Source organism: Salmo salar, chromosome ssa09 (genome assembly GCF_905237065.1).
Source record: "Salmo salar chromosome ssa09, Ssal_v3.1, whole genome shotgun sequence".
NCBI lineage: Eukaryota > Metazoa > Chordata > Actinopteri > Salmoniformes > Salmonidae > Salmo > Salmo salar.
Window position 1 is genome coordinate 71,842,268 of NC_059450.1, and position 27,819 is coordinate 71,870,086.

Sequence of the window (27,819 nt, forward strand, 5' to 3'; positions counted from 1 at the left end):
AAACGTCCGTTGTGGCTAATCGGATGAGACAGTATACACATGACAAATACAAATGCTACAAGATACAAGAGTAATGACGCTATACACGTGCAGCAATAACAAAGCGTTTTTCCTCACCCGTTTCGGTAAAACGCTGAGGGATGGGGCTGGAGAAATGCAACCACTCTCAAATTCATAGATATAACTATGGATGCCAGGACTTACCATCCATGATATCAAAATTATAGTTTTGAGGTGGTATAGTTTTTGTTGACATTAATTTGTTTAAAAACATTGGAGTGAAACAAGCTTATATTTTGGGTTCTGATTGGGTGCAACAGTTGAACTAAGCTCATGGGTCATTTATACGTTATATTATTCAAGAATCAAATGGGCAAATATCATTAATTCAGAAGTCCAAAAATGGATGAAGCAACTGCACATTTCCCCTTTAAACACACAAAAAATTCGTACAGTCATCGGGGTGAAAACGCAGGGTTTTATCTCATAAAACCAAGGCAGACACTAGTAGGCTATCGGCATCAGCAGCCTGTGGGTTTTTAATAGAAATGTTGTTATTGTGACTTTTGCCGGAAATATCATGTCCGGAACTAACACGTCCGACTTGCTGCGAACTGGTTGAACGCTGTTTCAATCGCTGATTGGCGATTTAATGTATCATTTATTTGTCCCTCTTGCGTGTGCAGTTAGCCAACCAGTCGGCAGAACACGCTATTATGATTTTTTTACGTCGTTTGTTGTTTGGTCTAGTGTGCGGTCAGCAACATGATTGACAGTTTCAATATCCTACAGCTGCAAAAAGGATTATGCATTTTGATTAAATGTTGAAATATGATTTATTTCAGTAGGTGGATTTGAACATCTCTCCTTGGTTTACTCAGAATACAGGAAATCCATTGCGAATTCCTATCGATTTTAGTGCAAACATTAATATAATTATTTATTAACCACTGGTGGGTTAGGGCTGCATCATAGCCCTTTATGGTACCCCTTATAAGTAGTCCAACAACGCCTCCTAGCGGTAACCTCTCGAACAGTAAATGTGATAAACGAGGAGGACTTTGTCAGTAAAAATTGGCGCAAGGCTGGTTTGTCTGGAGCGTTGGTGGGATTATTCTTGGTTTATAGAGATATAACAAAAACAACGCTAATGATTTTGTCAGTAAAAAAACAATGAATTGACGCTTTCATTGTTGCCTTCAAATTTTCTGCGCTGTATGTTGGTCAATGGTCTCCACCTTGGCAACAGTAGATGCCCAGTCGAACCACCTTTAATCTGAATATTTGCGCTTCAAGACCGTGTTGGCATGTCACGATTCAACATCCTTTTCCTCTTCACGCTGACCTTTATTAGAGAGCTGCTGGGACACAATGAAGGTAAGATTTAGATATACTGCACTTTGACTTAGGCTATTAATATGTTTCTTTACTCACGGTTTAAACTTTGCATTAGCTTTGATGTACAACATGTATGCACATGTTATTCTATACCTGATGTTGCATAATCAGTTATGATTTGGACACTCTCAAACTATACTTTTGTAAGCTACTATAAAATCATTAATGCCAGGAGAGACAAATGCTTGCCTTGTCAGTCTCATCTATGGTCCATGATACAGTCCATGCAATGGGGAGTGAGGACATACCTCCATTACCACAGTTATAGGGCAGTAAAGAGAAAGCAGCTGTAGTGGAATCTTTAGAGGGAACTGACAGAATACAAAGAGAGCATGGGGTATTTCCTGAAAATAAACTCATCCACTCTTGTAACATTCTTTTTCAGTTAAAAAGGAGAGAGCAAAGAAGCCCAAATATGCCATCTATGCATTTTGTCATGAATAAATACATTTTGGAGGTGAATAGAAGTCCTCACTGTAGTTACCTGTGTTTGTTATCTGATGTTGGGTATGTCACCCTCTTTCAGACCCCTGTAATTACAACTCCAATCACAGACAAATGACTGAGTGTGCATGGACCAGCTGTGTCAAGGCCCTAATTTAAGACAGTGATTTGAGTCACCTCAGATCCACCCAAACTCATACCTACTGCCAGTTGATAACAAAGCGAAAATCTAGTCGGCTAATGGATTGATTCTGGCTATGTCTCACCATTGCTATTATCACACGTTCTCGTCATTTACCATTTCTCCAACTGAAATACAACGGTTGCTAATTGGGAATGGTCTTTCTAATCCTCAGCATGAGAATATATCCATTGAAGTACAGTTGGACTGCAGTGAATAGTGGGCTTGTGAAATCCACCCCCTCCAATATGACTCATTTCTCCTAGCTGGATGTTCTCCCTGCAGGATGTTCTCCCTGCAGTGGTCATTGCATGTCTTCCTGGTAAAGTAACCGTCTCACTGGGAGCTGTTGGACGTGTGCCAGGCGGGCCTCACTGTGATGCACGTTCTGTCAGAGTCTGCCTTTTTACAACCTCACCGTCATCAGGCGGCCACAGCAGCCGCCTGCATTAGTGCTATAATGGAAAATAGGCTGTTAGGATGAAGAGGTGTTTGACTACTAATGTCTACCATGATGAGACATGTTGCAAAGGATTTCCATCACTGCATAATGATTGTTGATTGTAGAATGGTTGGAACATGTTTAACTATAAAGTTGATGTTTATATTTTATTGTACAACTGCTGCTGAAATGTAAACTATCTTGAATACCGAAGAGTCTGTTTATAGACAGTAAATTTAAAGATTATCCTCACTTGGATTTGCTAACATGAGGGATACTCGGGTGATAGAAATCTACTGGCATGTTTATATGTTATTCAGAGTCAGACTAGAAACAAGGCATTTGATGAAAAGTGTTGTAACATCATTGTAACTTCTTCCAGTGGAAGTTTAGCAGTTTATTGCAAGTGCCCAAATTACTAACATTAGAAACTTTTTTGAGTTGTGTCACCATGAATTGAATTTATTGGTCTAAATTAAAAGTAATTACACATTAACTACCCCTGTAGGCTGGGCAAGCTATTCTAATATCTGAACCAATTTGTTGTTACAAATACTCAGGGATAATACTCAGCTCAAAAAAAACTAAAATCTGGCAGCCCTCTTTCTTAACGGTAGAGTCCCTTATAAATATCCTTCAAGGGATTATGTTCGTGAAATAGGCTAGACCACAAGTGAGGGGAAAGAATGAGGGTGTTAAGGGAGACCTACTGTATGGAAAGTTAGATTCAGCTCCTTGGTTTAAAGATACAGTGTAGTGCTAAGTAGGCAAAAAGAGATGTTAACAGCTTTAGACCCAGTACTAACTAGTAATTACATTCAAAATGGAGTAGGGGACTTCTGCTTGCCAGCTTCATCTGCTTCACGTGTCATGATTTCAGTGCACATTCAGAAATGTGTGCCCAGTTAAGTCATTTCCCTACACTCTTTACTATTACCTTTTACTTCCATGTGATGCTAAACACTTTTACGCTGCGATAAATGAAACGTCAGCCAACTAGAAAGTCAGTCTTTTGTCAGAGACATACTGGTTTGACTGGACTTCAGTTTTGGATCCAAACCCCTGGAGAGTTTTTTTTATTATTTTTATTTCCCTTATTGGAAATCCAGGTGTTAAATAGGAAGCTGGTTCAGGAACGGACCAGAAACCAGGTTGTGCGGAACTGAGACTTTGTGGAAAAACCATTAGCATGCCAAAATACTTTCTCTCCGGGACCTATGTTCCACTCTTCATGTTCTACATCAAAATCATTTGATATTCATCACAAATAAGCAAATAAATACAAAAGTAGGTTTATGAGTGGGAAAGAACAATACATATTGTCCATCAAATCAAATCAAATGTATTTATATAGCCCTTCTTACATCAGCTGATATCTCAAAGTGCTGTACAGAAACCCAGCCTAAAAACCCAAACAGCAAGCAATGCAGGTGTAGAAGCACGGTGGCTGGGAAGAACTCCCTTGAAAGGCCAAAACCTAGGAAGAAACCTAGAGAGGAACCAGGCTATGAGGGGTGGCCAGTCCTCTTCTGGCTGTGCCGGGTGGAGATTATAACAGAACATGGCCAAGATGTTCAAATGTTCATAAATGACCAGCATGGTCAAATAATAATAATCACAGTAGTTGTCAAGGGTGCAACAGGTCAGCACCTCAGGAGTAAATGCCAGTTGGCTTTTCATAGCCGATCATTGAGAGTATCTCTACCGCTCCTGGTGTCTCTAGAGAGTTGAAAACAGCAGGTCTGGGACAGGTAGCACATCCGGCGAACAGGTCAGGGTTCCATAGCCGCAGGCAGAACAGTTGAAACTGGAGCAGCAGCACGGCCAGGTGGACTGGGGACAGCAAGGAGTCATCATGCCAGGTAGTCCTGGGGCATGGTCCTAGGGCTCAGGTCCTCCGAGAGAGAGGAAGAGAGAATTAGAGAGAGCATACTTAAATTCACACAGGACACCGGATAAGACAGGAGAAATACTCCAGATATAACAGACTGACCCTAGTCCCCCGACACATAAACTACTGCAGCATAAATACTGGAGGCTGAGACAGGACGGGTCAGGAGACACTGTGGCCACATCCGATGATACCCCCGGACAGGGCCAAACAGGCAGGATATAACCCCACCCACTTTGCCAAAGCACAGCCCCCACACCACTAGAGGGATATCTTCAACCACCAACTTACCATCCTGAGAAAAGGCCGAGTATAGCCATAAGTATAGTCCATAACTACATTAGTGGCTAACAAATGGTTTTATTTTGTTTTATGCCTTGTTGCTATGACTGATCAGAGCTAATAAGTCTGTCATTAGTTTCAGGCTCTGGAACCACACTGCACAGCAGCTACAATGAGGTTGTTCCAGAGGAGGAGTACTATACTCCCCGACTGGACTACAGGAGTAAGTAAGGAGAACCACACAGTCACAACATTAACATTTGGAATAAGCTTGTCATAATGTAAGTGGACACTTACACTGAATTGGAAATCTACGTACCCCACATCACTGTTTTGAAATCAGTATCTCTTGATGTCAATTGGGTCTGTAGCACACTGGTCTTGGCGCTGTGTTCCAGTGTGTGATTAAACAGTGTTGTTTCGATGCAGATCCAAGATGGTGTCACTTTTTGAGCCTGGCAAATGGGGATGTGACCTGCCACTCCCCCCGTGGAGGGAACTACCGCAGCACCCTGGGCACCCGCTGTGAGATGACCTGTGACCGTGGCTACAAGCTGCTGGGCAGAACCTCTGTGCAGTGTATGCCCAATCGCCGTTGGTCTGGGACCAGTCACTGCCGCCGTGAGTACAGGCTGAATACAGACAGATACATGTCATCTATTGTTAATGAAAAAGGACCTAAGTTTTCTTTAGAAAAACCTCCATAGGAGTAATTTGTATCTATTTTTGACTATGGTGTGTTGACTCCACAGAGGTTCGTTGCAACACGCTGCACCTGATCTGGCACGGCACGTACCACTGCACCCAGGGATACATGGTGGACTCCAGGTGTGATTACATCTGTGAGCCGGGGTACCGGATCGAGGGGGACCACTCTCGCACCTGTCTGGATAGGGGGTCCTGGAGTGGGGCAGAGCCCATCTGTGAAGGTACAGCCTACACAGTGCCTCCAGAAAGTATTCACCTTGACTTATTCCGTATTTTGTTGTGTTGCAGCCTGAATTCAAAATAGATTATATCTATTTTTTCTCTCACCAATATACACACAGTACCCCATAATGACAAAGTGAAAACACATCTTTAGAAATGTTTGAAAATGTATTGAAAGATAAAATACAGAAATATCTCATTTACATAAGCATTCACACCCGAGTCAATACATGTTAGGAATCAGCTTTGGCAGCGATTACAGCTGTGAGTCTTTCTGGGTAAGTCTCTAAGAGCTTTGCACACCTGGATTGTACAATATTATTTTCAAAATTCTTCAAGCTCTGTCAAATTGGTTGTTGATCATTGCTAGACAACCATTTTCAAGTCTTTCCATATATTTTCAAGCATATTAAAGTCAAAACTGTAACTCAGCAGCATTCACTCTCTTCTTGGTAAGCAACTCTTATGTAGATTTGGCCTTGGTGTTTTAGGTTATTGTCCTGCTGAAAGGTGGATTCATCTCCCAGTGTCTGGTGGAAAGCAGACTGAGCCAGGTTTTCCTCTTGGATTTTGCCTTTGCTTAGCTCTATTCCATTTATTTTTTATCCTCAAAAACTCCCCAGTCCTTAATGATTGCAAGCATATGTTTGTTTGTTTCTTTCATAGGCCAGGGCAGCTTCCCATGGGCATGTCTCCCACAACACAAACACAACACAGATAGATACTCATCTAGTGCCTCTCTTTCCACGTTTCATTTCCTTCTTTCGTCTTTGACTCAAGACCAAAACATATTTCTAATCTTCAAAGTTCCCTTCCCTCAAGAGGAATTGATTCAGTTGACCAAGACCAACAGATGTTAACATTTAACAAAAAAAAGTATATATTATTGTTCTTCACTGGTTTACCAAACTGATGTTGTTTCAGATCATGATCCTCCAAAAATAAAGTGTCCCATGTCCCGGGTGAAGGTCGCAGAGCCTGGGAAACTAACCGCCAGAGTGTCCTGGGACCCGCCGGTTGCCACGGATACTGCTGATAAAACATTAGAGTATGTCAGTCCTTTTTTACTGCCTTTTCCCCTCTCCTCTTCTTCCCCTTTGCTTTATCTGGAGGTGAAACGTGTGTTTTTTTGTGTCTGTTTGCAGTGTAATGCTGATAGGCCAGCGGCCAGATACCAACTTTAAAGAGGGGATAAACATTATCCGGTACACAGCACACGACCAAGCCGGGAACAGGGCTGCCTGCAAGTTCATTGTTCGGGTTGAGGGTAAGACATCACTGTCAATGTCAGACGCAATGACCTGACATTTGGACTAGAGCAAAACCCGTACTTACAGGACAAACACATTACACAAACAGACATTCAACGTTCAATTGATACATTTCATCATGCAACTAAATACTAAATTATTTTTTACTGAGTATAAATCTAATTCCATTCATAGACAATCAATCATATTTCCCTTATGGAGAACTTCTATAAACCCTTTATAGACATCCAAGAGTCATCATATTTCAGTACTGTTAGTGTGTACTGTTCAAAGATGGTTGCTTTGGGCCCTTATTCACATAGCATCTCAGAGTAGGAGTGCTGATCCAGGATCAGGTCCCCCCCTGTCCATATGATTTTACTTATTACGATCTAAACGACATAACTGAACATAGATCAGCAATTACTTTGTGAATACAGGCTCTGCTCTCTCTCCCCCCAGTCAGGAGGTGTCCAGTCCTCAAGACCCCTCTCCATGGTTACCTCACCTGTGACTCTGATGGGAACAACTACGGGGCGGTGTGCGAGTACCACTGTGACGGGGGCCATGAGAGGCGGGGGACCTCCAGCCGAGTCTGCCAGTTCGACCGCAGCTGGACTGAGGCCCCCGCCGAGTGTGTCAGTTAGTATTGAGAGCCAATGACAGAGAATTACCTTCTGAAAGACCATCTGGTTTGTTGTGTTCGCAATTTAACCCATACATGTAAAGTGATTACACCAACAATACACTGTTTTTTTTATTGTGTGCGCACGCATGTAGCAATGGAGTTTAAAACAGATGTGAACACAGCATCTGCCCTCCTGGACCAGTTCTATGACAAGAGGAGGCTTCTGATTGTGTCAGCACCTAACGTAGCCCATGGAGACTACAAGCTCCAGAACCTTATGGTGCAGGTGAGTCAAGAGACTGTATTCAACAGCGCCAGAACCGTAATGTGTCATTGGTAAATGGACCGACTGATCTATATTGAGTAGTTCTTTAGGAGGCAGGGTGATCTATAGATCTGTTAGTCTCGACTCACCTTTAAAGTCGTTTGCAATGTCATACACGCCCAGAAAGACAGCTGGATGGTTAGGGCATTATCTGCTAGTGAGGGAAATTTTGCACTCAACTTACTTTTCCTTAGGAACGAAGGACTATGTGGAAGGTAAGGCTTCCACAAGAGAGCGCCACTGCTAGCTACTACGGGATTTAATACAAATGAAATATAAGCAGCTTGTTTTTATGATTGTGACCATGCTTGGGGTGTTTTCATGCCTAGAAGGCAGATTGTGGTCTGGACCTACGACAAGTGACGGTGATTGAGCTGCTAGGTTCCCCCCCTCGAGAAGTGGGCCGCATCAAGGGACGCCACCTGGACACTGAGGTCATCGAGGGTCTGAGGTAAGGGGATCTCGCATAATCATCTTGGCTGCACTCCATCTTCAGGCAATCAAATACACCATCACTGACTTGACACTAAATGGTTATCTGGTGCTGTGTGTTGTACAGGCAGGCTTTCCGGATCTCCAGATCCTACTTCAACATGGTGCTGTTGGACAAGGATGGTTTGGACCACGAGAGATTCATCACTCCCACCACATCCGATGAGCTCTTCTCATACATTGACGATAACCTGTTGGATGAAGAAGAACGACGTCGGCTGGAGTTGCACAGAGACTACTGTGACTAAGACAGTGGTTTGGGGAGGTCAGACACTTATGTAGATAGCGCAGAGGAAAAAGCTTTGCTATGTAGAGATACAATCATGGACACCGGGGTAGCCCAGAATAGAAAGAGAAACAAGCAGGTAACAGCTCTGGTAGTGAAATGTTTCCACTGGCTGATAGATAATGATCTGATAGATTTAGAGGTAGCCTGTTTTTACAGGTCTAAAAGTATAGAAACGTATGTACGTATCTTTTTTACTTCACTACCCATACTGCACTGTAACAAACGTGGATGATTACAGGTTTAGGCATTTCACATATTTATTAGGTGAATGAATAAAATATTTGATACAGTCATAGCAGTGGAGGCTGCTGAGGGGAGGATGGCTCATAATAACGGCTAGAACGGAGAGAGTGGAATGGCATCAAACCATGCGTTTGATGTATTTGATACCATTCCACTTATTTCGCTCCAGTCATTACCACGATCCTGTCCTCCCCATTTTAGGTGCCTGTGAGCCATAGTAGAAGCAAACTTGACTCAAGTTACAGTATGAAAGATAATGACATTTACTTTCAAGACTATAAATAAGAGGATAGAGGTTGAGAAATAAAAATGGGTCACTTTTAGTGCAACTGATCATATTTACATACATATTTCAATGTACCACATGCTTGACATCCCTATCACAGGTACAGTAGTTTTCATTTGATTGCCATGAAGCACCACACAAAATATGATATGGACCAAAAATGGACACCATTTTTCAGTGCCTTCGAGTGCAACAGAGATTCAGCCTGAAACTGAAAACCTGGCAACCCCCATGAAGCACCATAGTTAATAATTAAATGGTTTTCTGATCATGGATGGAATTTAGCTTGAAGAAATATGTGAAACAAATGTCAATTAAACATGAGTTGTTGAATTTGAGCAACTCTTTGGTTAGTGCGGTTTATGATTTTAAAAAGCATTTGCATGATTAAACACACAACCTTGCATTCAAACGTATCATTTCATATTTCTGCTAGCAAATACCTGAAGACCTCAGATGAATTTACTATATATGCTTTCAAAAGCACTTTTTTTTTTGGTGCTTGCAGTTAGACACAGCTGTGATAGTCTTTTGGTTACAGATAATAATGGTGATAAAAAGTTGAGGGATTGCCCTTTGTCAATTGCTCTTCTCTCAGGTTATGAGGTGGAGTCCTCACTTGCTCTTGTTCTTGCCCATAGAGGAGCGTAATGGAAGAGAGCCCTCTGCCCACGAGTCAGGGTATTGCATCATCTTCTGCCACAGAGACACCTCCTCCCCTGTTGAGTCCGCCTCCACTTCCTCCTTGCCAACCTTCAGTGTGGCTGAAAAGTAGGGCAACAGAAATGCAGTGAACTAAAGTAGGTCTGACCTGTCCACACAATCAGGAGCCCTGAGCATAGTGTGAGATTTGGGATTTCACTGCTTTTGAAGCGATTTTAATGATGGGCCGACTGCCTATCACCAGAGGGGGTAACACCAGAGGAGGTAGCCTGGCAGGCAGGAGCATTGGGCCAGTAACCTGCTGAATCAAATCCCTGAGCTGACAAGGTAAAAATCTGTCGTTCTGCCCCTGAGCAAGGCAGTTAACCCACTGTTCCCCGGGCGCCGATAACGTGGATGTCAATTAAGGCAGCCCCCTGCACCTCTCTGATTCAGAGGGGTTGGGTAAATGCAGAAACACATTTCAGTTGAATGCATTCAGTTGTACAACTGACTAGGTATCCCCCGTTCCCTATTAGATGTTTGACCTCTGAGGTAGCTTTTCTTTACTACCAACTTTAACATCGGCAAAATAGGTGACCTGCAACAGAATGATAAATATTGAATCAAATATTTAAAAACGGAAGAGCAATACTGCCGATGGTTACTTCCCTACCATAACACTTCCCCTCCATAAATCAACAAGGTGTTGTGTCATTACCTGTGCCGAGTCGAACCCCACCCAGGAAGTCATTACTGGAGATGGCCTCCCGGTCCCACACAGTCAGCTCCAGACACATCTTACTCAGCTGGTCCAGGGTCAGGTCTTTGTACACAAATGTGTGGTCGTAGTGAGGGTTCAGAGTCTTCTTCACCACCGGAGTCTTCCTCTTAGTGGACTTGGACTTCGATGGCAACAAGTATCTAGGGTTAAAAGCATAATGTGTGAAAACTATTACATTTTGATGAAGGCTAGGTGGCTGAACAATGTTTTTAATTCTAGTAATCAATAAAGTATGTATTTTTATTAAAATGAGTGGGAGTTGCACCATCTCCTGAGTGAGAATGATGAAACAGAAGAAATTCATCATCTCCGAGTGAATGTGAGGATTTAAAGTGATATGCCAAAAGCTAACCCTTTCACAAAGGAATCCGACGTGTCCCCTGCTTTCATTGCCGTCAGGTTCTTGGCCTCTTTGATCAAGACGTGCAATTCCCCTCCCTCCTCCGTCTTTGACTTGTTGCCTAGAGAAAGAGTCTTGCCTAGGGGGGGGGATAATGGTGTCAGACAGCCACTGGTAAGGATTTGAAACACAGACAGTGCCGACTGAGCTTTTCTGTTCCTCTGTTCTGTCGACACTGGCAGTCCTACCTTTAGTCTTCTCGGTGGGTGGTTTCTTAGTCGAGACATACTTCAGGGAAATCACCAGTTCTCCTTTGTACTGAGAGAAGGCAGAGGACTGCAGTGGTGATGCCTATGAAGAGAAGAACAGTCGAGGTAAAACCACTAGACTACAGGTTAGTAATGTATACTGTAGATTAGAAATACATTTAAATGATTGTGCAGGGCCTGGAGTTTGTTCCAACCATGAAACCTGATCAGGAACAACTGTGAGCCCTAGTGATGATGGCGACTACTCAGGCTTACTTTTCCCATGAGCGCCACACACTCCTCGTGTTGGCTGTCAAGGTCCCTGCAGTCCAGAGGTACCTCTACCTCTCCCAGGAAGGCATTACGGCCCAAGCGGTCATGGTGCCAGACAGAGAGCTGGAGGGAACGAGTGAGCACCTGGGAGCGACTGATGGAGAACTGGAGGAGAAGGGAAAAAGTGTGAGGGAGTGGCAGGACAATGTCAACATCAAACCCTTCCCTCACTGATCCGTGAAACAACATCTTTAGAGTTTCTCCTTCCACCCTCTCTGGCCTTCACATCCGAGTTCCCTGTTCTGTATACTCAGTGAATTAAAAAAGGGCAGAAACAAAATCAATATTTGTTTGCCGTTTACTGAAAGCAATAAACTCTTTATCTTGAATGTCAACATCAATCTTACTGCCTAGTGAAGGTGGAGGCATTATCGACTTAATGACCAGCCATTGAGCCAGACAAGTAATAAGGGATTTGTCCACAGCCCAGGTTCATCAGTGTCCATCTAATTCTACTGCAGTTCCAGAGAGTCCATCACCTTTAGGGTCTCATTGTAGGTGGGGTCCACTGTGTTTCGTTTGATGCTGGTTTTCTTTTTACCCGTGCGAGACTTGTCAGGGAGAAGATAGCACTTGACATACCTGCAGGACAAAACAACAGGAGAATTATATTTTTCAACACGTTAAAGCCCCCATGCAATCTTGGTAATTGTATTTTTTAAATCATCACTATATGTCAAATCACTGTGTGTGTTTATTTAATGAAAATAACTCCAAAATATATGTTTCATCATTCATTTCCCTGAGCCTCCTTTGGCCCTTGAAATTCTCACTCAAATTTGAATGCATTTACATGCCAAGCCCTGATTGGCTGATATGATGTCTAGAGCCCACCCCCTTAGCCAGATGAACAGTCATTAGTGTATTATAATCAATCACATTGTGATGTCATGATAGGGGCCAAAAGTTTCATACTACCTGAAAAGGCTGAAATTCCAGGCATTTTCAAATAGCTCTTACACAAAAAGGCACTATCATAATTTTCAAAATGTCTGTGTTATTTTCACCCTCACAGTGTATCATCAAAACAACTGTAAAGCCAGGTTTTTAAGTACACTGCCCCTTTAAAAAGAGTTCAAATTAATATTAATAGTCCTACAATTAGGACTGGTATCATCATAGCCCTACCTTCAATACTGATAAACTATTTTGACTACAAAAAATGTCTGCTTACATTTCCAGAATAACATTTATAATTTTTATTCTGTTGAATTAAATGTAAAATCTTCCCTTTGGAACTCTGATAATGACCTCTGGGTACATCGAAAATGTTGTAAACAGGACAGGGTCTTATCTAAGATGATCTACGTTATGTCATACAGTAATAACACTGAAGTGTGTGTTTAGAGTAAACAACAGGATTACTGGGAATCATTTTCTACAGCGCTGCTCATCTACTGTCATCACTTTAAGGAGTGGGGGTGTACTCTCACTGTTGGCAATGATATAATGCATCCGAATAGTGTAAAACAGCTTAGTTGAAATACAATTCCAGATAGGCGTCAACCATTACTTTTATCCATCCTGTGTTTTCAGATGGGGGGGATATGAAGGAGAGGAAACAAAAGGAAGAAGCATCTTAACACTATTGAGATGCACCCATCATTTCCTACTGAGACAACTATTAGACCCTAGTCCCGAGAGGACACTCACGGGTTGGAACGCTGGCGTGTGGCGTCCCCGTGGGCCAGCGAGCGGCACTCCTTGACGAGGACGGCCAGGCTATGGGTGGTGTCATCGTAGCTGAGAGAGAACACGATGTCCCCGCTCACCTCCACGCAGTCATAATCTCCTGCCTCACTGTAAATACTCATCAGACTCCCCAGTGTACTCTGCGGTGGACACACACACAATTCACCAAGTAGCTGTTAGTAGGTAGTTCAACTGCATTGATATTGGATACAATTCTACAACCTGGATGAGAAAGGTAAACGTAGCATATCCAATCAAGAAACAAACTTGTTCCTGGAAAGGCACACAAACGAGGCCGAAACTGTGACAATTAAAGTCAGGTCACAGTCAAATTTTCCTGCCCTGAGGCATTTTTGAGCTTGAGCCTTTGTTGCCATGGTAACTTAATTAGGCAGCAGCTCAACACACGACAAGGATATCCTGAATTGTCTCAAAAAAGTTGTGTGGTTGCCTTATCAATTCTGTTTCTAAAAATATCTTCAGGGACTAAAACTGGCATCACACACACTAACTAGAACATATGAAAATAAGATAAGTGAGAATCACATGCATTTACCTTGGAGCCGCGAAGATTTGAGGTACTTGAGCCCACTGTCTTTCTATGGATGCTCACCAAGTTATCAATGTCCTCATCATCCTCCTCGTCATCCTGCAATGTCAACAAGCACATTTGAACTCATGTAAAAGACAACGCAACTGCATTTCTCATCAATACTAAGAAGTATTTTATAGTATAGTGAACCATTATGCCTCAGTGTATTATGAGGAAGTGGGCTTCTGCTCACCGGCACATTGAGACCAGGCACAGACTTGCTTCTGTCACCCATAGAGCCCTCCGATACTTCCTTACGCAGGTCCAGCACAGATGTGAATTCTGATTGAAACCCATGAAGACATTAAATGAGCATGTCTTCATTTACTCAAGCAGGCCTGAAGCCCTTAAAAAGAACATTATTTAATTATAGCTTGGGAATCAGAACTACTGAGACGACCGACACACAAGAGTCTCACCAGAGGGTTTCTGACCTTGTCTGACGCTCTTCTTGAAAAGCCCGTCGTCTTCCAATAAGACAGACCCTGTGCAGGGACTTACACTACGACGATTCACTATGGAGGACTATGGAAAGAGACAGGGGTTACAGTCAGGTGTGACAGTATAATATGTATTGGCTGGAGACATGAGGATGACAGGGTTAGGGTCAATTCCATTTTTTACCAAGTGGACTTTTTACTTCCCAATTTGACTGTGCTGAAATGTAACTAATCCCAACACCTGATAGATGTGTAAACTCACCGTGTCTAAGTTGGAGCTGTGGCTACCTGTGCTTTCTACTTTGACTGGAATACTGGACACACTGGAACCTGCTGGACTGGACCGACCTGTGCTCTTCTTCTTCCTGGATCATAAACACCATTCATAATGAGGATGCATCCCAATAGAAGTCTCGTTAGCATGTAGCGCTAATGCCATAGGCCTATTTTTTGGGATGTAGACTTACGTTGGTAAGAAAGGAGTCCCAAGAGAGGGCTCCGTCTCTGTCCTGACAGTGTTCAGGCTGGCTTTCTCTGCAGATTTAGTGTCACTGCGCTGGTGCTGTGGCTTCTTCTCAACTGCCACTGGTTCTTCTGAAACTTTGTCTGGCGGGCTGTGAAAATAACAGTGTCAAAGTTCTACTGAGTTCAAACTCCATCCACATATGACAGTAACTGTGTCACACTCTAATGATGGTGACGCCTGTGTTGTCCCCCCAGATATAAAGAGGACTCACTACTTGTTGGAGGCCGCTAGGTCCATCAGTCTGGGTCGGGGAACAGGGATGGTCGGCTGGCCGGGTTTCAACTCTGTACTCTTCAACAGTTGCTCTCCCATGGTCTCCCTCTTCCTCACTAAAACAGAACACAGAGCTTTAGCATGACAGACAACTGGTAACATGCTGTCAGTGGCTTCATTCATTCATTCAGACAGGGAATAAATTACTTTTGATTGCATTTGTAGGAAGTGCAATTCAAAAAGTACATGAACAAAAGCTATGCAGTAATGGAGCTTCCCACGTATCAATATTGAAACTGAGTAGAGGAATTAGGATAATTCCTATGCTGTCACAACATTGACATTTCATTCTGTACCAGAAGTGAGAGTTTTTAAGTTTCCAACTGAACAGAGCAATGCCCACATCAGTTTCCTGGACTCACATGGGGACCTCTTTTTGAGGGAAGCTCTCACTATGTCGTGTCCAGGGGTGGTGGAGAAGCGGTTGACTCGCTGGTCATAAAACCAGTCTCCAGTGCACTTCTTTAGATCACTGGAGAAAGTCACACCACACATTGTTACCACCACGTTAACACATCATGGATCAAATATATGGACCAAACCCGAAGAGTAACATGCTGACATTGCAAAAACTCTGCACTGTTGTCAAAATAGACAAAATTCGACACCAGTTTAGAATGCAACAGATATGCATAGCGGATCCACATCATGTAAACCCGCTTAAATCCTTGTTCTCTCCTCGAGCAGCATTCTACAGCGAGATGCTTTAAAACATATGATATCACGCTTTGCATATAGATTTCCTCCAAACAAAGGGATCCTGGTCATGCTAAAGGACAGGGTGGGGTAACATACAGTACAGAGAAATGGGACTCTTACGCCTCTTTGGCACACACACTGCACAGCCAGGATCCATTGGGGCGCACTGCGCGGCAGTTGCGGCACACTTGGTGTTTACATGCCCTACATTGGCTGGAGCTGGCAGACAGTCGACCCAGTGGTTCCTGGCAGCGACCGCAGCTGCGCTCACTGTACCTCCCACTGCTGCGCTTGGCCCCCTTCCTCTTTATGTCCAGCAGCTCTGTCTTTAGCTTGCTGAAACACAGGGAAGGAAAACGTTGGTTAGACCCTTGCCTGTTGGTGTCGGTGTTGAAATCTTTGCCTAACTGGATGTTGAAAGTCTAAAAGTGACTTCCTCCTTCATCTGCACTGATGTGAAATACTAAGCCGATGAGGTGAAAGATAAATTCCCACCAGCATCCACTGTATTGCTTTCACCTGTCCTGTTTTTTCAGATCTGTGCAGAAAAAAGGAAATGAGACAAGGTGAGGAGGAAGCCACTTTAGGACTATTGAGATGCAGCTGGGGAGGAGAGTTCTCACCGGACACGCTGCTCCTCGGTCTGCCTCAGCTCCTCGTCCCGCCGCAACACCTCCAGGATCAGCTCCCGCTCCGAGTCGGTCAGGAAGGCCATGTTGATCATGTCTGCAGCCTGTGGCATGGCACCTCCGTCCCAGACTAACCTCCTCAGGGATAGTCAGCCTAGACCAGACAGACTCCTGCTAGCCAAAGAGCAGACCAGGGCTGAGTTCAGAAGGCATGAAATGGGAACATGTGATTTTATCTCTCTATAAGTTGTCCTTTATGCCTGAAAATGCTTTTCTCCTGCTTTACCAAGCACTGTAGCTACCATTTAAAAATCACTCTCATGATGTCATACTAGATACCGTAGAATTCTATATTATTCTACAGTATCTTACTCACTTAACAATGTTTACTGACACCAAGACCAACAGGCGAGGGTCTAACCAACGTCTTCCTTCCCTGTGTTTACATATCTGGTATTACTCATCTCATGTGTATATACTGTTTTCTATACTATTCTACAGTATCTCATTCACTTAATAATGCTTACATAGCTTGCATTACTTCTCATATGTATATACTGTTAATTTCTATACTATTCTACCTTAGTCCGTTCCGCTCTGACATCGCTCGTCCATATGTACAGTTGAAGTCAGAAGTTTAAATGTATTTGGCTAAGGTGTATGTAAACTCAGTTTTTCCACAATTCCTGACATTTAATCCTCATAACAATTCCCTGTCTTAGGTCAGTTAGGATCACCACTTTATTTTAAGAATGTAAAATGTCAGAATAATAGTAGAGAGAATTATTTATTTCAGCTTGTATTTCTTTCATCACATACCCAGTGGGTCAGAAGTTTACATACACTGAAATCGTATTTGGCAACATTGCCTTTAAAATTGTTTAACTTGGGTCAAACGTTTTGGGTAGCCTTTCACAAGCTTCCCACAATAAGTTGGGTGAATTTTGGCCCATTCCTCCTGACAGAGCTGGTATAACTGAGTCAGGTTTGTAGGCCCCCTTGCTCGCACAAGCTTTTTCAGTTCTGCCCACAAATTTTCTATAGGATGAGGTCAGGGCTTTGTGATGGCCACTCCAATACCTTGACTTTGTTGTCCTTAAGCCATTTTGCGACAACTTTGGAAGTATGCTTGGGGTCATTGTCCGTTTGGAAGACCCATTTGCGACCATGCTTTAGCTTCCTGACTGAGGTCTTGAGATGTTGCTTCAACATATTCACATATCTCCAAAAAGTACGATCTTGGTCTCCATGTGCAGTTGCAAACCGTAGTCTGGCTTTTTTATGGCGGGTTTGGAGCAGTGGCTTCTTCCTTGCTGAGCGGCCTATCAGGTTATGTCGATATAGGACTCATTTTATGTTCATCTCTAGGAGACAGAACGCGTCTCCTTCCTAAGCGGTATGATTGCTGCGTCGTCCCATGGTGTTTATACTTGCGTACTATTGTTTGTACAGATTAACCTGGTACCTTCAGGCGTTTGGAAACTGCTCCCAAGGATGAACCAGACTTGTGGAGGTCTACCATTTTTTTTCCTGAGGTCTTGGCTGATTTCTTTTGATTTTCCCATGATGTCAAGCAAAGAGGCACTGAGTTTGAAGATAGGCCTTGAAATGCATCCACAGGTACACCTCCAATTGACTCAAATGATGTCAATTAGCCTACCAGAAGCATCTAAAGCCATGACATCATTTTCTGGAATTTTCCAAGCTGTTTAAAGGCACAGTCAATTTAGTGTATGTAAACATCTGACCCACTGGAATTGTGATACAGTGAATTATAAGTGAAATAATCTGTCTGTAAACAATTGTTGGAAAAATTACTTGTGTCATGGACAAAGTAGATGTCCTAACTGACTTGCCAAAACTATAGTTTGTTAACAAGACATTTGTGGAGTGTTTGAAAACTTAGTTTTAATGACTCCAACCTAAGTGTATGTAAACTTCCGACTTCAACTGTATATAGTCTTAATTCATTCCTACTTAGATTTGTGTGTATATGTTGTGTAATTTGTTAGATATTACTGCACTTTCGGAGCTAGAAGCACAAGCATTTCGCTACACCCGCAATAACATCTGCTAATCACGTGTATGTGAGCAATAAAATGTGATTTGATCACAGCGAAAACCAGTCTAAATCCCATCTAATCCCAAACATCAGCAGCACTGAAGATGGAGTAAAACTGACACAGGCTTCTTTATCCCCAGCTAAAGTCCATTTGATGGAGGCGCCACTTTCAGTACATAAGCCACGACCTCACCTAAAGGTGCAGGCTACTCAGACAGAACACAGCATGACAGTGGACCCCTGCAGGAGAGAGAGTGTGTTCAAACAGTGGAGGGCTTGCTATGAGGGGAGAGGACGGAGACAGGTAGCGAACCCATGAGCGGAGGGCTTGCTGTGAGGGGAGAGGACGGAGACAGGTAGCAAACCCATGAGCGGAGGGCTTGCTGTGAGGGGAGAGGACGGAGACAGGTAGCGAACCCATGAGCGGAGGGCTTGCTGTGAGGGGAGAGGACGGAGACAGGTAGAGAGCAGTAAACAGTACAGGCAGGAACGCCGGCAAACGGGTGGCGAGCAGGCATTTACCACAGCACTTTTGATTTGGTGTAATAAAAAAATGTACGCAAAAGCGTTGAAAACAGGGACTATGTGCTTCTTATCAGAGTGCTGCAGTTTGTCTGTGTGTTTTTTATTTTACCTTAATTTAACAAGGTAGTCTAGTTGAGAACAAGTTCTCATTTACAACTGCGACCTGGCCATGATGGTCACACTGCTTTGATCTAACAACAACACAGAGTTACACATAGTCAACATACATACATACATACATACATACATACATACATACATACATACATACATACATACATACATACATACATACATACATACATACATACATACATACATACATACATACATACATACATACATACATACATACATACATACATACATAGTGTGTGCAAATGAGGTAAGATAAGGGAGGTAGGCAATAAATAGGCCATGGTGGCAAAATAATTACAATTTAGCAATTAAGCACTGGAGTGATAGATGTGCAGAAGATGAATGTGCAAGTACAGATACTGGGGTGCAAAGGAGCAAAAAAAAATAATAATAATAAGAGTATGGGGATGAGGTAGTTGGATGGGCTATTTAAAGATGGGTTATGTACAGGTGCAGTGATCTGTGAGCTGCTCTGACAGCTGGTGCTTAAAGTTAGTGAGGGAGATATGAGTCTCCAGCTTCAGTGACTTTTGCAATTCCTTCCAGCAGAAAACTGTAAGGAAAGGCGGCCAAAGGAGATGTTGGCTTTGGGGGTGACCCGTGAAATATACCTGCTGGAGCGCATGCTACGAGTGGGTGCTGCTATGGTGACCAGTGAGCTGAGATAAGGTGTGGCTTTACCTAGCAAAGACTTATAGATGACCTGGAGCCAGTGGGTTTGGCGATGAATATGAAACGAGGGCCAGCCAACGAGAGCATACAGGTCGTAGTGGTGGGTAGTATATGGGGCTTTGGTGACAAAGCGGATGGCACTGCGATAGACTGCATCCAATATGCTGAGTAGAGTGTTGGGAGGCTATTTTGTAAATGACATCGCCGAAGGCAAGGATCGGTAGGATAGTCAGTTTTACGAGGGTATGTTTGGCAGCATGAGTGAAGGATGCTTTATTGAGAAATAGGAAGCCGATTCTAGATTTCATTTTGGATTGGAGATGCTTAATGTGAGTCTGACAGGAGAGTTTACAGTCTAACCAGACACCTAGGTATTTGCAGTTGTCCACATGTTCTAAGTCAGAACTGCCCAGAGTAGTGATGCTGGACGGGCAGGCAGGGGCAGGCAGGTTCGAGCAGCGATCGGTTGAAGAGCATGCATTTAGTTTTACTAGCATTTAAGAGCAGTTCGAGGCCCCGGAAGGAGCGTTGTATGGCATTGAAGCTTGTCTGGAGTTTAGTTAACACAGTGTCCAAAGAAGGGCCAGAAGTATACAGAATGGTGTCGTCTGCGTAGAGGTGGATAAGAGAATCACCAGCAGCAAGAGCAACAACATTGATGCATACACAGAGAAGAGAGTCGGCCCGAGAATTGAATCCTGTGGCACCCCCATAGAGACTGCCAGAGGTTCGGACAACAGGCCCTCCGATTTGACACACTGAACTCTATCATAGAAGTAGTTGGTGAACCAGGCGACGCAATCGTTTGAGAAACCAAGGCTACTGAGTCTGCCGATAAGAATGTGGTGATTGACAGAGTCGAAAGCCTTGGCCAGGTCGAATACAGCTGCACAGTATTGTCTCTTATCGATGGCAGTTATGATATCGTTTAGAACCTTGAGTGTGGCTGAGGTGCACCCATGACCAGCTCGGACACCAGACTGCATAGCGGAGAAGGTACGGTGGGATTCAAAATGGTCGGTGATCTGTTTGTTAACTTGGCTTTGAAAGATATTAGAAAGGCAGGGTAGGATAGATATAGGACTGTAGCAGTTTGGGTCTAGGGTGTCTTCCCCTTTGAAGAGGGGGATGACCGCTGCAGCTTTCCAATCTTTGGAGATCTCAGACGATACGAAAGAGGTTGAACAGGCTAGTAATAGGGGTTGCAACAATTTTGGCAGATAATTTTAGGAAGAGAGGGTCCAGATTGTCTAGCCCTGCTAATTTGTAGGGGTCCAGATTTTGCAGCTCTTTCAGAACATCAGCTATCTGGATTTGGGCAAAGGAGAAATGGGGGAGGCTTGGGCAAGTTGCTGTGGGGGGTGCAGGGCTGTTGTCCAGGGTAGGGGTGGCCAGGTGGAAAGCATGGCCAGCCGTAGAAAAATGCTTATTGAAATTCTCAATTATCATGGATTTATTGGTGGTGACAGTGTTTCCTAGCCTCAGTGCAGTGGGCAGCTGGGAGGAGGTGCTCTTATTCTCCATGGACTTAAGTGTCCCAGAACCTTTTCGAGTTTGTGCTGCAGGATGCAAATTTCTGTTTGAAAAAGCTAGCCTTTGCTTTCCTAACTGTCTGTGTATATTGGTTCCTAACTTCCCTGAAAAGTTGCATATCGCGGGGGCTATTTGATGCTAATGCCGTACGCCACAGGAGGTTTTTGTGCTGGTCAAGGGCAGTCAGGTCTGGAGTGAACCATGGGCTATATCTGTTCCTGGTTCAACATTTTTTTGAAAGGGGCATGCTTATTTAAGATTGTGAGGAAAGCACTTTTAAAGAATAACAAGGCATCTTCTACTGATGGAATGAGGTCAATATCCTTCCAGGATACCCGGGCCAGGTCGATTAGAAAGGCCTGCTCGCTGAAGTATTTTAGGGAGCATCTGACAGTGATGGGGGGGTGGTCGTTTGACTACAGACCCATTACAGATGCAAGCAATGAAGCAGTGATCGCTGAGATCCTGGTTGAAGACAGCAGAGGTGTATTTGGAGGGCAGGTTGGTTAGGATGATATCTATGAGGGTGCCTGTGTTTACGGATTTGGGGTTGTTCCTGGTAGGGTCATTGATAATTTATGTGAGATTGAGGGCATCAAGCTTAGATTGTAGGATGGCCGGGGTGTTAAACTTGTCCCAGTTTAGGTCACCTAGCAGCATGAGCTCTAAAGATAGATGGGGGGCAATCAATTCACATATGGTGTCCAGGGCACAGCTGGGGGCAGAAGGTGGTCTATAGCAAGCAGCAACAGTGTGAGACTTGTTTCTGGAAAGGTGGATTTTTAAAAGTAGAAGCTCAAATTGTTTGGGCCCAGACCTGGATAGTAAGACAGAACTCTGCAGTCTAACTCCGCCCCCTTTGGCAGTTCTATCTTGTAGGAAAATGTTATAGTTAGGGATGAACATTTCAGGGTTTTTGGTGGCCTTCCTAAGCCTGGATTCAGACACAGCTAGGACATCCGGGTTGGCTTAGGGAGGAGGCTTCTAATGTTAACATGCATGAAACCAAGGCTTTTACGGTTACAGAAGTCAACAAATGAGAGGGCCTGGGGAATGGGAATGGAGCTAGGCACTGCAGGGCCTGGATGAACCTCTACATCACCGGAGGAGTAGGATAAGGGTACGGCTAAGGGCTATAAGAACTGGTCGTCTAGTACGTTTGGGAAAGAGAGTAAAAGGTTTCTGGGTGTGGTAGAATAGCTTCAATGCATAATGTACAGACAAAGGTATGGTAGGATGTGAATACAGTTGCGGTAGACCTAGGCATTGAGGGACGATGAGAGAGGTATTTTCTCTAGAGACATCAATTAAACCAGGTGAGGTCACCGCATGTGTGGGAGGTGGGACAAGAGGGTTAGCTGAGGCATATTGAGCAGGGCTGGAGGCTCTACAGTGAAATAAGACAATCTCTAACAAAACAGTAATGGACAAGGCATATTGGCTTTAGGGAGAGGCATGCATAGCCGAGTGTTCATAGGGTCCAATGAGTAGCTGGACAGGCTGGAGACACGGCAATTCAGACAGCTAGCGGTCCAGGGCTAGCATAAGGGCCTTAGAGGGACGTCGCAACGGAAGAGGTCTGTTGTTGTAGCCCCCTCATACGGTTATGTTGGCAGACCAGTCGTGATGGATCAGCAGGGGTCCGTGTAGCAAAAGAGTCCAGGCCAATCGGCAAAATAGGTATAGTAGCCCAAGAAATTGACTGATGGACCACTTAAGCTAAAAGTCCGGTATTCTCTAGTCAGCTAGCGGGCCACGGCTAGCAGGCTAGCAGATGGGCATTCAGGGGACGTCGTGACGAAGGAGCCAGTTGAAAAAACCCTCGGGCAGATTGTGTCGGTAGTCCAGTCGTGATGGATCGGCGGGGCTCCGGATCGGCAATAAAAGGGGTCCAGGCCAATTGGCAAAATAGGTATTGTAGCCCAATGAGTGGCTGATGGTCCTCTTCAGCTAGCCGGGAGATGGGCCTAGCACAGGCTAGCTCCAGGCTAATTGGTGCTTGCTTTGGGACAGGGACATTAGCCAGGAGAAGCCAATCGGATAGCATCTAGCTAGCTGCGATGATCCAGGTGAATAGGTTCAGAGCACATTGGGTGAGGCAGGTTGCAGGAGAGTATGTTGAAGTTGGGGTTAATAAAAATAAATATATGCGAAGAAAAAAGATACATGAATATATATACACGGGACACGACAAGACGAAGACAAAAGACGTCTGACTGCTACAGCATCTTGGATATGCGTGTGTGTCTTGACTAATCAGATTCAAAGTAATCAAAGGTCGGGCTTGGCGCATGTCTACAGAAAGCAGAACACTTTCCTTCCGTTTAGCAAACGGGAAAATAACTCACTTCCGACAGACACAAGCAAACACTCTCTACAGTAAGAGCCTACACCTAAACATAAGCGATCTGACATGCTGAATCAGTCTGATCAGCTGGAGGCCTATGTGCCCGGTCCCATCTGGCCAGCGAAACGAAGCGGTATAGCCTACGCCAATTTATTTCTGTTAAGAGAACATTTGAATATTCAAAACTTCTGTCGGCTAAGCTACCTAGACCTTTTTAATCCGAAAATTTGTGACTGGAATTAATCAAATGAACAAATAGTGATGACATGTGCATTAACACAGTCTAGCCTGTGTAACTTTTTAATTATAGGCTTACACAGGGTTATAATTTTTTTTTAATTGGGCACCGCCCATTCCCATCGCTGGGCCTACATGATGCAACCCTGCATATAGCAAGCACTGCCCTGTTAGTTATATTGTCCAATCACAGCTGTCTCTTTGTCTCCCCTGTTAGTCTAGTTTTAAAATAGAATACATATGAACAAATACAAGGTTGCTGCAGTTTGACAGGGTTTTCAAATCAAATTTTATTAGTCACAAATGCCGAATACAACAAGTGTAGACCTTAGAGTGAAATGCTTACTTAGAGCCCCTAACCAACAAGGCAGTTTAAAAACATACGGATAAGAAGAATAAATAAAAGTAACAAGTAATTAAAGAGCAGCAGTTCATCCTCCCTACAAGGCAATACATTTTTCCAGGAGTTAAAACTCTGTGACCCAATTAGAAAAACTCTCGTAGACCATATAAAACCGTTTTTTTTGCAAATGATTAATCACTATTTGATACCCTTCACAAAAATGGACTTTAAAGTCAGAAAGGCACTTTCTCATTGGCCAAGTCAACCGTATATTTTGGTTGCCTGAAAAAAATGGGAAAATAGTTTACACGCAGAACTTAAACAGGCAGGATATTATGTTTTACTGGCCTGCTACATCAGACACGCAACTTTTGCAGAGCATGAGCGCGCTGGCTCCACGAGAGGCATGCGCTACTCGAGCATAAAATTATTATTTTCCAGATTTCGACATGAAGCTCACGCCTGACGGGACGTGACACTAGACACCATCGCACGGTGAAACAACGGCTTCACAAATGATTTTCAATGGAAGGAAAGTGGTGAGAAGCGGAGTGGGCAGGGACTGTTGGGCGAAGCAAGTATGGGCCAGGGAGCTGAATAGGGCGGGACTAAAGTTGGGGAACCTGAACTTTACGCAAACCTTTTCCGACGTTGCTGCACGAGTAACCAATCAAAGCTCACCATAGCTTCCAGCCCCCACTAGATTGGCTGACAATGGTTGCTGATACGTAGCCCTACCTGACATGCTTGCTAGCACCCGCGAGGGCGAAGCTAGAACAGTTAGGTGAGTTACCGCTATATAGTGTATCTCAAATCAAACTTTATCACATGCGCAGAATACAACAAGTGCAGACCTAACCGTGAAATGCGTACTTACAAGCCCTTAACCAACAGTGCAGTTCAAGAGTTAAGAAAATATGTACCAAATAAACTAAAGTGACAAATTATTTTAAAAAGTAACAATAAAGAGGCTATATAAAGGGGGTACCGGTACCGAGTCAACGTGCGGGGTACAGGTTAGTCGAGGTAATTTGTACATGGAGGTAGGAGTGATGTGACTATGCATAGATAAACAGCAGCAGCGTACAAAACAAATAATCCTGGGACTGTTTGATTAATTGTTCAGCAGTCATGTTTTGGGGGTAGAAGCTGTTAAGGAGCCTTTTGGTCCTAGACTTGGCGCTCCAGTACCGGTTGCTGTGCGGTATCAGAAAAAACAGTCTATGACTTGAGTGACTGGAGTCTCTGACAATTTTTGAGGCCTTCTTCTGACATCGCTTAGTATATAGGTCCTGGATGGCAGGAAGCTTGGCCCCAGTGATGTACTGGGCCGTACTCACTACCCTCTGTAGCGCCTTACGGTCAGATGCCGAGCAGTTGCCATACCAGGCAATAGGATAAAGTGATAGACAGACAGACAGACAAAGGAGTGTGTTAATGGATGGTGTGACCTTTCCCCTCCTCTAGCGAGCCTCCATGCAGAGAGGCTGCTGCTGCCACAGTGCCAGCCCGTCAAAAGCCTCTGACTCTGCCTTGCTGGAGTTGGCTGGGTAATAAGGGAGATGGAGCTGACAAGCAGACAGACAGCACAGTGATCTAGCTTAGAGCCAACACCCTGAGATGACCGTGCTGCAGACAGAACAGGGTAGAGGTGGACTAGTGGACGATATAAATCTCCCTAGCATTTCACACCAGGACGTACAGTACTGTGTCAATCCCACTGGATTAAACACCAAACTATAACACCTACCTACAACAAACTAAGCCTATAACTTTGTACTATGCCTGAGTGGCGCAGCGGTCTAAGGCACTGCATCTCACTCAGTGCAAGAGGCGTCACTACAGTCCCTGGTTCAAATCCAGGCTGAATCTTATCTGGCCGTGATTGGGAGTCCCATAGGGCGGCGCACAATTGGCTCAGCAGTGCCGGGGTAGGCTGTCATTGTAAATAAGAATTTGTTCTTAACTGACTTGCCTAGTTAAATACAGGTTAAATAAATAAAAATTACATAATGTAGAAAATCTTTTGCAGGGAAAGAAAACAGGCCGGCATATTTCTCAAAGTAGATCTTGTGCTTTTAGAGTCTGACACAAACATAAATCAACATGTTTTACATAAAGATAGCCTTTTTATTTCATCATGTCATCCTATGGTAAAATAGCAAAGAACGTGGGAAAATAGTCTCCAGCTAATCTTATTTTGACAGACACTGGCACACACATATACAGTATTGGGAATGATAAAGTAGGACTAATAGGATCCTTGTGTTTTTAAACCCCATAGGGAACCTCTCTGTCCGGGTGAAAGGTTGCTTGGAGGAATGGGAACAGGAAAGGAAAAAACAACACGAGCTCAGCATTATCGCAGGGTCCCACCCTCTAAGGACACAGAACGGCGGGTGGAAAGCACTGGTTATACCATTTGTTTAATCCTGACATCAAGCCTGTCATCGGCCATGTTCCAGTCATGAGCTTCAAGCTCCAGTTGAGTCCAGCGCCTCAGAAGACGTTGAATAATGTTGAGAATGAGTTGAAGAAACAGGAAAAACACACTTCTTGATTTCAATCATTAGCATTCAAAAGGTCACTAGCACAGGGTTGTTGTGCTATGCTATGTCACTCGTTGGGGAGGAAACTTCGTCATTGTTTGAACGCTTGAGGCTAATCGACTCACGCTTGAGTAGTGTACAATACCTGTAGGGCAGCTCAGTTCAGAAGGCTGTTTATGTCAAGGAAATTGTATGAATAGCAACGTTAGTTGGAATTATGTGGTTGTAGGAAAATCTCCACTAAAAGTGCTTTTTCGGGGAATTTTGTGTTTATAGGCTATATATAAAAAAATGAATTCCAATTGAACAATCCATGAGAATAGTATAGTATGTGCAATTTCCTGGACAGTTACTCAATATGGAATGTATAACAAAATTTGTCGTCACCTTATTGGGCAAATGGTTATTTGGCTCGGCTTGTAATATCTAAAAAATAAAGTAGGGCTATAGGGTACAACAAAACAAAATGTAGCTTAAACAATTTAATGGATTTAATGTTTAGTGTTGGCAACACATCCAGTTTTGAAAAAAGGAGAGTTGTTTATCATCACACATGATCTGAAGACAACCCGACATAAGAAATGCATCTGAATGAGTGAACGCACATATAGTTCATGTTAGATAAAAGGTATTTTAGCAACAGTCCAGATTGTTTAATTACCTTGAAAAAAAACGCAAACTTTACTCCGACTGTGATCCGAATCAATTCACCACTTTATTTCCACAATCCAGGAAGGGAGGACGTAAAAAAAAAAAGAGATTATAGGCGCGTTTTAGAGCAGACTGATAGCGGGCAAAACAAGTGGCATATAGTTTCTGCGCAATGTTGATGAATGGAGTATAGTAAAGAATTCCAAAGAGAGGTTTCCCGTATCAGGAAGACGTCTTCAGCAATTAACTGTTGTGCGTAAAATAACTTTCATTTAAACTGTAATTAAATATAACAGTTTGAATGCATGTTATAGATCAGAATGAATCACGACAAACTCAACGTACCTCTCTACCCTTTGCAGCAATGTGTCGTCTTGACTCCTTCCCAGTCTACCTCCCCGTCTCTCCTTCCTGTATTCTGAAACTTGACTTTCAGCGTTGGTGGTTAGAAACCTAAAATCCCGGAAGATATGGAACGGTTGT

At 43.6% G+C, this 27,819-nt stretch overlaps 2 protein-coding genes across 7 annotated transcripts; one reads left to right on the forward strand and one right to left on the reverse strand.

The window, feature by feature from the left end:
* Positions 1 to 71: 71 nt before the first annotated feature.
* LOC106611708 (sushi-repeat containing protein X-linked 2) lies at positions 72 to 9,493 on the forward strand. 2 transcript variants are annotated; one of them, XM_014212203.2, is made up of 10 exons: positions 72 to 1,377; positions 4,775 to 4,861; positions 5,068 to 5,259; positions 5,391 to 5,567; positions 6,493 to 6,616; positions 6,714 to 6,835; positions 7,281 to 7,460; positions 7,599 to 7,732; positions 8,101 to 8,222; positions 8,331 to 9,493. In XM_014212203.2, the coding sequence occupies exons 1-10, from the start codon at positions 1,308 to 1,310 to the stop codon at positions 8,509 to 8,511; spliced, it is 1,389 nt and encodes a 462-aa protein (XP_014067678.2). In that variant the 5' UTR covers positions 72 to 1,307; the 3' UTR covers positions 8,512 to 9,493. The 2 variants fall into 2 exon arrangements, with proteins under 2 accessions (XP_014067678.2, XP_014067679.2); XM_014212204.2 differs by having other exon boundaries at positions 8,104 to 8,222.
* On the reverse strand, positions 8,792 to 27,819 carry LOC106611707 (synaptotagmin-like protein 4). 5 transcript variants are annotated; one of them, XM_014212200.2, is made up of 17 exons: positions 27,682 to 27,819; positions 16,274 to 16,450; positions 15,771 to 15,986; positions 15,314 to 15,423; positions 14,890 to 15,007; positions 14,620 to 14,766; positions 14,415 to 14,517; positions 14,147 to 14,237; positions 13,906 to 13,994; positions 13,677 to 13,769; positions 13,082 to 13,260; positions 11,908 to 12,010; positions 11,372 to 11,533; positions 11,096 to 11,198; positions 10,860 to 10,986; positions 10,445 to 10,647; positions 8,792 to 9,845 (listed from the first exon to the last, which is right to left on the reverse strand). In XM_014212200.2, exons 2-17 carry the CDS (start codon positions 16,390 to 16,392, stop codon positions 9,697 to 9,699), a joined length of 2,112 nt encoding a protein of 703 aa, XP_014067675.1. In that variant the 5' UTR covers positions 16,393 to 16,450; positions 27,682 to 27,819; the 3' UTR covers positions 8,792 to 9,696. The 5 variants fall into 5 exon arrangements, with proteins under 5 accessions (XP_014067675.1, XP_014067672.1, XP_014067673.1 ...); XM_014212197.2 differs by having other exon boundaries at positions 14,132 to 14,237; XM_014212198.2 differs by having other exon boundaries at positions 14,132 to 14,237; positions 16,274 to 16,453; positions 27,682 to 27,787.